This window comes from Caretta caretta, chromosome 10 (genome assembly GCF_965140235.1).
Source record: "Caretta caretta isolate rCarCar2 chromosome 10, rCarCar1.hap1, whole genome shotgun sequence".
Classification (NCBI taxonomy): Eukaryota; Metazoa; Chordata; order Testudines; family Cheloniidae; genus Caretta; species Caretta caretta.
Genome location: NC_134215.1, coordinates 22,066,035 through 22,077,223, shown reverse-complemented (window position 1 = coordinate 22,077,223; position 11,189 = coordinate 22,066,035). Strand labels below are relative to the sequence as shown.

The following is an 11,189-nucleotide window of genomic DNA, read 5'->3' as shown; positions in this document are numbered from 1 at the left end:
GCCAATATAGCTATGTCAGCTAGAAATTGGGGAGCGGGCAGGCAAAAAGGACACCTCTAGAGAAGTGGTTCTCAAAGCTGGTCTGCCGCTTGCTCAGGAAAAGCCCCTGGCAGGCCGGGCCAGTTTGTTTACCTGCCATGTCCGCAGGTTCCACCGATCGCGGCTCCCACTGGCCACGGTTCGCTGCTCCAGGCCAATGGGGGCTGCAGGAAATGGTGGGGGCCCAGGGACGTGCTGGCCGCCCTTCCTGCAGTCCTCATTGGCCTGGAGTGGTGAACCGCGGCCAGTGGGAGCTACTATCGGACGAACCTGCAGACGCAGCAGGTAAACAAACTGGTCCAGCACGCCAGGGGCTTTCCCTGAACAAGAGGCAGACCAGCTTTGAGAACCACTGCTCTAGAGCCCTGCACGGACACAAAATTTGTATCCGCATCCTATCCGCAAGAATGATCCGCAGATGCAGATATCCATGGATATCCACAGATTTGCAGGGCTCTAGATACAAAATTTGTATCTGCATCTGATCTACAAAAATGGCCAGTGGATATCTATGGCTATAAAGTGGATATCCATGGATTTGTAGAGCTCTGGACACCACTAACCAGCACAAGACCTTGTGTAGACACATCTATACCAGGAAAAAAAGTTATTTTGCCAGTATAGCTTATTTCATTTGGGGGAAATAGAGTAAGTTATACTGCAACCCCCTCAACCTCAAGGCGGGGGCTTTGTCTGGACAGGAGAAAGGGTAGTGGGCTCCTTTAAGAACTCCCCCCTCCTTTATGGACTAGGAGGTGATGGCTCGGAAGTGGGTAGAAAGTATCACCTGGGGGCACGGGAGTGCTAAGCCATTGGCCTCTGCATAGCTGGGGGAGGTTATATAAGCCTTATCTCTCAGCCTGAGCCCCTCTAACACCTATACTGACTACGTACTTATTCCTTAGGGTTTCTGGTTCCCTGATAAACTGGATAGGGAAGTGGACTATGGAGAAGAAATCCCTCAAAGAAGCTGGTGAACAGGGTTAAGGCTTCTAATCTGGCAGAGTGAGGAGAGAACCCCCCTTTACCCACATATGAGGGGAGTGTGGTGGTGTCCCACCAATGGGCTGGGAACCAGCTGTGGAGGCCGGGGTGGGGGGCTGATAGCAGGAAATGATTAAGGAATCATGAAAAGGACTGTATGAGTGATTGCCAGTAGTTGCCAGATGAGTTAAATTAATAAAGCTGCAGTGTAATTAAACCACATCCCTTGCATCTTGTCTTTTTTCCTGTATGTCCAGGACAATGGTAAAAGAACTCACTGGTATAAGCTATGTCTTCACTAGAAAGATCTGTTAGGATAGCTTACCAGTAAACCAGTTCTAGAGACAAATCCTAAATCAGACTGTGGAAATAAGATTAAAACAGCCAGTTATTAGCTCATCTCCAACTGTCATATTCTTTTAGAAACGTGTAATACATTGTCACCACTTCTAGATGTACATGATCTTCAAAAATGTGGAGAATTAGACGTCAGAGATCCCCAAACTAAAGGCAAGTTTGACCATTGTAAACGCACAACATAAATAGAAAAAAAGAAAAGGCACTGGTAAGAACAACTGCACCAAATTAATTCCTTTAAATGAACACATTTAATTAATTTGTGGGGAAATTACAGAATAAAATCTTCAGAGCAGGAAACATGTCTTAAAGATATGTCTAGACCTTAACACAACTGGGTCCTAAATGGGGTCTTCGGGCATAATTATGTTACAAATAATAAAGCTGTATCAATACTAAATGCTATTTTTCCTTAAAAAACACAGAAGTCCAGTACAAAGTAATGCTAAATTTACTCTATAGAAACAAAAAGCAACTTAAATATTTAGCAAATATTATACCTGCTTTACTGATAGCACCTTTATTGTATCACTGTCAAAGTCACATTTTCATGCCCTTCACTTTCACCATGTGCAATTCTGAGAAACGTATGAGGGAGTTGATCCAGCTGACAGGCAGTACAACTAAAATGAGTTCCTGTACTCCTTAGTGATCCAAACACACAACATACAGATGTGCATCCTGGTTTTGTTCCACTGTTAGTTTTCTGAAGGAGTCTGCAGGATAAACATTCATGACAGCCATAATCGTTATAAGATTAATAGACATGATTTTTCTTCTCTTCTTACAATCACTTGTGTGATTTATAATTCTTAACAGCACCTACTTATGATTCCTGGCTTAAGAGCTTTACATTTAGCCATGAAGCAATATCTTTTTATACAAAGGGGAAAAGAGTTAGACTGTTAGGGTTCTAAAAAACTGAGAAAAGCAAGGAAACAGAGGATCACATTCCACACTTTCAAAAATCCTGGTGACCCCTGTAATAACTAGTCAAATGGGGTGACAAAAGCACAGCATTATAGCTGTAACTGCAAAGTTTTCGTTTTTGGTCTATTTCACCTAGAACCAAAACATATTTAATGCTGAATTTTGTTTTTGCAGAATAAAATTTTCCATTTGAAGGCCTGCAATAACTAGTACACTTAGTGAGTCCCTGAATGAAGCACTTAATGACAAATTCACAGGTAATTTAAATACTTATGTATGTACAGTAAACACTAAAAGACTGTGCACAGTAAAAATCATGAAGCCAAAAATGTCAAACTCACATACAGCAAATGTATACATTTTTCTGTACTGTAGTACATACAGGTTTCAAATCAGTGAATTGCTAAAATATGTATTACTCTTAACTGGTACATACTCAAGATTTTGTAAATGTCAAGTATTAGTGCTTAGTGACTGGAAGCTGCATTTATCCCCAGGGGCAAAAGCAGGCTCTGATATGCAACTATCATTTCAAAGTTCAGCACAGAAAGTACCTCTTTTATAACAAGTGACACAGAAATTACTGCAGAGAAATTAGATTTCTACTCCTATTATGTGTTACCTAAAAATGCTAAAAGTCAGCTCTCAGGTGAAAAGTAGCAGCAGCACTGAATCTATGAATCTTGAATCTATCCATTCAAGGCACTCAAGTGCAAAGTATTAAGACATTTAATAGATGGCAGGTTTTAAAAATTGTTCACTTTTCAAGAAAACTTCACTTCTGAACAATAATTTTATATGCTACAAAAAAAATCCATTCATACAACAGAAAGACCAACAAACCCAAGAGGGTGCCACTTTTATGCAGTCATATTTCTGACCAAAACAGAAACTTCTGTTAGGAAGGAGGACTGTCAAGTTAATGAGTCATCCACAGTATTTTTCTTTAAACAGAGGCACAGAATTATGACCATTTTAACAGCTGCCCAACTGTCAATGGGAGAGCTGTAATTTAGGGAATTCATATCATGTTGACAGAAAGGATAGTTTATGCATATCAAGGGAAAAAGCAACATACTATGCAAAATGGCACCCGTATTCCACCAATCTGAAATTTAACACATCTTCACTTATATAAGACAGTGTACATGTCTATAGCCAGTTTCTCTTATTTTAAGAGATTCTTCTTCATCCTTTAGCACGTGATTTTGGTAGGTCCTAGGACACCATTTAAAGCTGAACTACTCCAGAGTTGGCAAACACACTAGGAAGAATAAAATGATGCACTAATTAATGCTGTTTAAAGACAACTTGTCTTTTGTACATAAAACTTGTTTTCAGCAATAAAGACCTCGGGAATGTTGAAATATGGTGGAATGGCATTAACAGGACACAACTATCTATACCAAGAGAAAAATTAATATCTAATAAACTTTACCAAAGTGCTTTTTAAGGGACATCAGTATGGCCTAATTAATCATCTTCTGGTTTTCCCTTGAGAAATGGCCTCTGCATAGGATATGTGAATGAAGTCATAAAGCTGCTTAGCATTGACAGCGTTGCCCAGAATTTCTGAGAGTTTGTCCTGTGAGAGAGTTACCAGCTCTGAAATGCTCTTAATGTGGTTCATTAAGATACGGCAATTTTTGGCATTTACACCTGGTATTTTTAATAAGAAATCCTGTGGTCCAGGGTTATACTTGTCTGACTCAGGAACAATTTCAGAATCTGCTGTAATGGCCATTGCTATTGCTGCATCAGGCTGTGGCCTGTTCTGTTTCAACTCCTCAAACAACTCAGCAGTGACATGGGGAGACGGACACCACAGGATACGTAACCTTGGGAAATGAAGAGTAAGAAGGGTGAGTTTAGAAGTAATATCGTTACTGGAAATCTCTTGATGTAGAGAGCCTCGTGAAGTGAGAGAGAAAGATTTGCTAGGGTCGAATTCAATCAGAAGAATTGGTCGCTTATAATAACGAGACATAGAAATGCATTGGGAATAGAGCCTCCCATTATTTAAGGAACCGATCAAATCACTGATACTCTTCCGCTCGATGCAGATATCAGGGGTGAGAATGTAATCTCCAACTTCCAAAGTAACAGGTTCAATGTCAATGCCACGACGATGAATCAGAGATGGAAGCTCACTGCGAAATTCTCGCATATCCACTATTATAGTTTGTTGAACGCTCTTCTGTTCCTGTCCACCTAATGAATAAACAATTTATAGTGAATCTCTTTCATAAGGTGACCTCTGATTCAGGTATTTTACATCTATATCTATAGATATATATTTACTGCTGTATTTTGCATAAGACCACACATTTAAAATTCTGCAAATACTTTTATAAAATCTCAATGTTCAGTGTATGTCATTTAATTAACAAATTAGAAAAATCCTACAACCCAATAGGTAGTATAGTTTGAATATTAGGGCACTAACATCACATCAGAGTGTTGGGGGTTTTTTTAAACCTCAAACTGAAAAAACACCTTAAGGATATTTTCATTGCTTTCATAATGGATGGATACCACCCCTTCACCCCAGAGATCCCAAGTTTAGTATGGGATTTACTATACCATTGAATCAGCCTATCACTAACTAAAAAACAAACTAGCATGCACCTACAAGACAAAGTTTTAAAATACAGCTGTATTGAGCATAGAACATAATTTACTAAGAAGGCCTTACAAGATCTGTGAGCCTTGTGAGAGGAATTTAAACTACAGTAAATGGCTATTGAGTAATTATGATTCAACTGGCTGATAATGAGAATTTTAATCAATCTATAGACAAAAATCTATTTAAACACATTGAGCAAATGTAGGCAAAAAAAGTTGTAATCAAAGAAAATTATGCTTACCTTAAACTCTAAAAAGCAAGGAACATTGACAATTTAGTATGAAGCTGCTCATATTTACTCCCAACCGTCCGCTACCCAAATGGGATAGTTTACCTTATTATTGATGTATCTGGGCCTCTACATATTTGCAGGAGGACAGATCCCACCCTTGAATATAAACAAGTTTGGCTTAAGAGCTGGTATAGATGGGGCTGGGAAAGTTATAAGTGATGGAAAGCTAAGTGAAAGCAGCAAGTTTTAAGGAGGGATTTAAAAGATACAACCAATGTTGTTTGTCACACAAACAAAAGTTTCAGGTGTGGGTGGAGGGTGGTCAGTATTAAACTGAAAGTGGGAGGAGACAAATGGAGCATAATGGAGAACAGATTAGGTAGAACACATGGCAAGAGAGGAATGCTGAAGGAAATGAGAGCCAAGATGTAGGCAGGGGCCGAGGTGTAAAGATGATGGCAGGGGCAAAGATGAGAACAAGGAATTTGAATTTCTAAGGAAAGGAGAGAAAAAAAACAATAAAGAGATTGAAATAAGGACAAACAGTTCAGCGTGGCAGCAAAAAAAAATTGATTTTTTTTCTGCAATGTTTTGGATAGAAAGCTAAGAGACACATATTGAGGATGTATTATGTGTCTCTTCTCTGCTTTGTATCCAAAACACTGCAGCAAAAATCTCCTTCCTTTTGCAACCACTCTGACAATATTTCCCCTTTATTTGAATCCCTTCACTGGCTTCTTCTCTCCTTTGAAGAAACTATTTGTGGAACACCCAAAATTAATGAATACATTTGCTTTTGAGGATGAAAACTAAACCTTAATCTTCCATCAACAGAGCTGTCAGTTTGCACATTTTTTAGGTATTGGCTGAATTCTGTTTACCATAAGCAGAGTCCTTTCTACCAAGTTGTTGGATAATCATATTAGTTTTCCAATATATTTTTATCTTTCTAAATTCTAAGTAGTATATTCTGTGTTTAGTTTGCAAATGAAATCTACCCACTCTATAAATCAATGGGAATTCTGCACATCTATCAAAGGAACAGAAGGCCCTGACAGCCCAACTTTTCTGCTTTAAAAGGGCAGCATCACTTTAAACCCTCCCCCTTCATAAGTCTTCACACAGCAGGCATCATTCACTCTGAGATGAAATAAACAGGCCTCCTTACAGAGTCAGTTAATACAGCTACTTTATCAGCCAGAGGAGTTGGTGGTGTGAGCTGCACAGCAGTGCTTCCTGCCATCTTCCAAAGCTTATAGCACCGCTTCTGCAGCACTTCCAAACATTACTGGCCCACGCAACTAAACTTTCAGTCAAAAAAGAGATTTTTTTAATAAGCCAGTGCAGGACATTTAAGCCACAGACCTGGCTCTGCACACAAACTGGACCAAATTTAGTTCCAGAGCAAGTGAGTTCAACTCCCAATGAAAATAATGGGAATCGCACCCACTGCCAACAGAGATGATTTTTGCCCTATGTATTTTTAAATGCTCTGACAGATATCTTGGAGCATTATGTCAGGCTCCGTACAAAAATCCTTTTAAATGGCACCCAAAGGTGTGCTAAGCACTTTATAGACACAGAATAAGATAGATTCTTGCCCTGAAATGCATGTGGTCTAAGCAGATAACACATTCACACAGGTGTTCGGAGAAACGATACAACACAAGATGACTATAAGTAAGAATTTGGTGACACTTTAATCGTATTCTAACTTGTTCCTTTTTTATCCTTATTAACTGATCTTTTAGATAGTTAACTCCTGCATGTCTTTTATAAATCTGAGCCTTTGATTAGTACCCTAACCGCCTTCCTACTGCTTAAAAAAAAAAAAAAAAAGCCAGCCTCTTACTGCAGCACATGTAGCCTTGCCCTGAGGAGTCCACGCCTACACCTCTTTGTGTTCACTCTCCCCAGTGCCTTGACTTTCATAAAACAAATGCATCTTGCTCTTGTGGAAAGATATTGCTGTCACTCCCATTCTCTTTCTGTCTTAAAATCTCATAATGAGAGAGAAGGGACAAGTTCTTTTGCCCATTGAAATCAATTGGAGTTTTAGCTATTACTTTAACAGGTGAAGGATTGAACACTTATCAATCAATTTGAAACATTAAACCAACACACTGCAAGTCATGACATCTTCCCTCTAATCCAGGAGAGTAGGATGTGACTCTACAATACTCAGCAGCAAAGATGGTTAGATTTACTACATGACATTTCTACAGTGATCCAAGGTGCTCCATTTTCAGCTCTAAAGGGCAGGGTGCACTGATTCCGCAGCACTTCCTAGATTCTGAGGACAGAGATCTGCACTCAGATGCCAACATGTTACTGCTAGACCATTAAGAGCGTGCAAGACAGATTTCTGAAATAACAGTATGCTAGATATTTCTGTCAAACACCTCTCATTATATAACCCAAAGACCTACAAGTAGCTCCAGGAATTGCTAAAACTCACCTGCTTTGCGTGTGTCAGTAGAAACAGTTGCAGAAGTAGAATCTCTTACTAGATCCAAGTTTGTTTCATCTCTGCCTTCTCTTTCCTCAGGGATAACCATGCTGGCCTTCTCTCTAAAGAATTATTAACAGAGGAATAGAAGCATTTGGAATTACTTGCATTATATTTCGTAGCTGGCTTTTCAAGGATAAAAATATGACAAATACTACAAAACATTTTCTATCCGGCAAAACAGCAACAGAGAACTCACACAGTTTAGGATTGCCTGCAAATCTGATCAGAATGACAATTTATTTTATCTTCCAGGTCATTAAGGACCAGATTCTGCTATCCATATTCAGCATGATTAATACTTTACTCTGTGAGGAGCCTCATCTGATTTGTGTGGGATTCCTCCTGGAATAAGGGACTAAACATGATATAGCCCTAAGTATCAGCACAAACATTGAACTCTGTGGTAGTGCTACACCATCCCAAAATAATTTAATGCTCTCTCCTTCCCATGAAACTACTATATAAAGCCATGAAGACCTGCACAAGTTTGCTCGGTATCTTGCAAAACTTACTATTCTGGAAACCAGGAACAAAATTTAAGATAGATAGTTTCCCATACAATATTGGTACACAGCTGTGAATATCATCCAAAAGGCTGCTTGAGCCTGTCAAATTTCTGACTTTTTGGGCAAGCACATGTTTCAGAAGAGGACTGTGGAAGACTCTCTGATTAATGGCAAAGAGTCCGGTGGCACCTTATAGACTAACAGACGTATTGGAGCATAAGCTTTCGTGGGTGAATACCCACTTTGTCAGATGCAACCGATGAAGGTGCCATAGGACTCTTTGCCACTTTTACAGATCCAGACTAACACGGCTATCCTTCTGATCTCTGATTAATGTTGAAAAACTAGTAAAATTGGAAGGTTACACAGACATTTTACATAAATAAGAAAAAAACCCTATATTTAAGAAGTGGACATAAAAAAACAAAGAAACATGAAAGAGCTGATGTACTAGAAAGCTAGCAAGCCCGCTTTAAGTTACCGAATGAGTTTTTCAAAAGCTTCTTTTTCTTTTCTCAGCACAGTAAGATAGCGCTGTTCTTCTGTTGAACCTCCATATATAAGGAAATAAACCCTGTAGGTCAGGAAACAATGTACTTCAGGTCACAAAACACACAATTTTATCCTGAAACCAACATGAACACCAGTATTTGAGATAAGCAGTTTTAAGTGTTTGAAAAATAAATATTTGACTAAAAATAGACTCCATTATTTACACTTCTACTAAAGTTAAACTGATCAAAATTCATCTGTTAGAGTTCTTCTATCCAAACGACTCCCCTTTCGCCAAAAGAAGGATAAGCGTTAAAAAAAAATTCTGGAATGCAACTGGAGTGGATGAAACAGTTCCCTGACCAGAGCTGGTTTACAAGACAAGCTAGTCCTTTTACAAAAAGGAGGAAATAAAAACTGAGAGGTCACGTCTTTCTTGCAGTTACATGCAGTCTTCTCAGAATAATGTTTATAAAATAAACGAACCGGTGGGAATACTTTAAAGAAAGCACTATGAAAGAAGAAATGTTATGAGAAAAACAACAACTGAGATTTTAACTTCTCTGTAAAGGGAATTATCGGGTCCCCTTTTGCAGTAAGTGTCACATTCACCACAGCCATCATGTATTTTTCATAAACATACATGTGTGGACAAGTTAAGTTACTGTTCTATAAACATGCACACAAACAACTCATACGGATTCTACTGGAATACCTGTAATTAGTTTGAAATATTAATAAAACTATTAACAAATGTCTTCATCAGAGCAGTGTTCAATTTTTGCTGTATCAAAATTTCAGACAACTATGTCAGTTGATATTCTTCTGTAGCTCTTCCAACAATGTGTGGGAAAAGCTATTGGTTCCTGCACTCATGTGCTATTTACTGCACCTGGCTTTCCTGCCCTCTCCTGAAAGATTGGGGTTGCATTATTTGATTGCATGCAATTCCACAAACAGGTGCAATAAATTGGATAATTAAAAATCAGATACATCAACTAATGGCTCAGCAGCTACACATTTAAAATATCTTGTGATTTCTGCAAGTTTAGGTACTCTTTTAACCTCACCTTCCCCAGTTGGACCTTAACTCAGTATTAGATATACATTACTTTCTCTATAAAACTGTTTTTTCAATTGCAAGGTGTAGACATGTTTATATTTGTATACTGATTTGAAAATTACAAGCTATACTGCTAACTTTACAAATACCAGGTGAAATTTGAATTTTTATATAGCTGATAAGTGTGTTTTTCCAGCTAAGTATATAATTATAATCAATTACACAGAATATTTATCCTAAATTACATTAATGACACCACATTGATAGCAATGTATTTATAGTAATTAATGTTGTAATTTAATTGTAATCCCTTATACATACCAGTACATAATGCTAGTGACTATGCTACTGTACTTCATCTCTAGTATGTAATGTATATTTAATGATTTAAGTGATTCTCATGCATTGCCATACATAGAAGAATACCTGTGAATCTAAGGGCTTGTCTACATGGGGAGTTCAGGAATAGCTATTTCTGATTAACTATTCCTGATTAATTTGGAAGTGGATTAAGATAATTCTGAATAAGCCATCTCATTCTAGAATAAGCGTGCTATGGAGTTAATCAGAAACAGTAAATCCTATTTAAATTCACACCCTACTTTATTCGCAAAAAGAAAAGGAGTACTTGTGGCACCTTAGAGACTAACCAATTTATTTGAGCATAAGCTTTCGTGAGCTACAGCTCACTTCATCGGATGCATACTGTGGAAAATGTAGAAGACCTTTTTATACACACAAAGCATGAAAAAATACCTTCCCCCACCCCACTCTCCTGCTGGTAATAGCTTATCTAAAGTGACCACTCTCCTTACAATGTGTATGATAATCAAGGTGGGCCACTTCCAGCACAAATCCAGGGTTTAACAAGAACGTCGGGGGGGGGGGGGGGGGGGGGAGGTAGGAAAAATCAAGGGGAAATAGGTTACCTTGCATAATGACTTAGCCACTCCCAGTCTCTATTCAAGCCTAAGTTAATTGTATCCAATTTGCAAATGAATTCCAATTCAACAGTCTCTCGCTGGAGTCTGGATTTGAAGTTTTTTTGTTGTAATATCGCAACTTTCATATCTGCGATATTACAACAAAAAACTTCAAATCCAGACTCCAGCGAGAGACTGTTGAATTGGAATTCACTTGCAAATTGGATACAATTAATTTAGGCTTGAATAGAGACTGGGAGTGGCTAAGTCATTATGCAAGGTAACCTATTTCCCCTTGGTTTTTCCTCCCCCCCCCGACGTTCTTGTTAAACCCTGGATTTGTGCTGGAAATGGCCCACCTTGATTATCATACACATTGTAAGGAGAGTGATCACTTTAGATAAGCTATTACCAGCAGGAGAGTGGGGTGGCAGGAGGTACTTTTTCATGCTTTGTGTGTATAAAAAAATCTTCTACACTTTCCACGATATGCATCCGACGAAGTGAGCTGTAGCTCACGAAAGC

At 38.5% G+C, this 11,189-nt stretch overlaps 1 protein-coding gene across 1 annotated transcript in view; it reads right to left on the bottom strand.

The window, feature by feature from the left end:
• Positions 1-1,612: 1,612 nt before the first annotated feature.
• ERCC4 (ERCC excision repair 4, endonuclease catalytic subunit) overlaps positions 1,613-11,189 on the bottom strand; it is a 31,184-nt gene continuing 21,607 nt past the window's right edge. The window contains exons 9-11 of the mRNA XM_075132764.1: positions 8,668-8,760; positions 7,627-7,739; positions 1,613-4,521 (exon numbers count right to left, since the gene is read on the bottom strand). Of these exons, the coding sequence (XP_074988865.1) occupies positions 3,788-4,521; positions 7,627-7,739; positions 8,668-8,760 (940 nt within the window). The 3' untranslated portion in view covers positions 1,613-3,787. The remainder of the gene's footprint in view (positions 4,522-7,626; positions 7,740-8,667; positions 8,761-11,189) is intronic.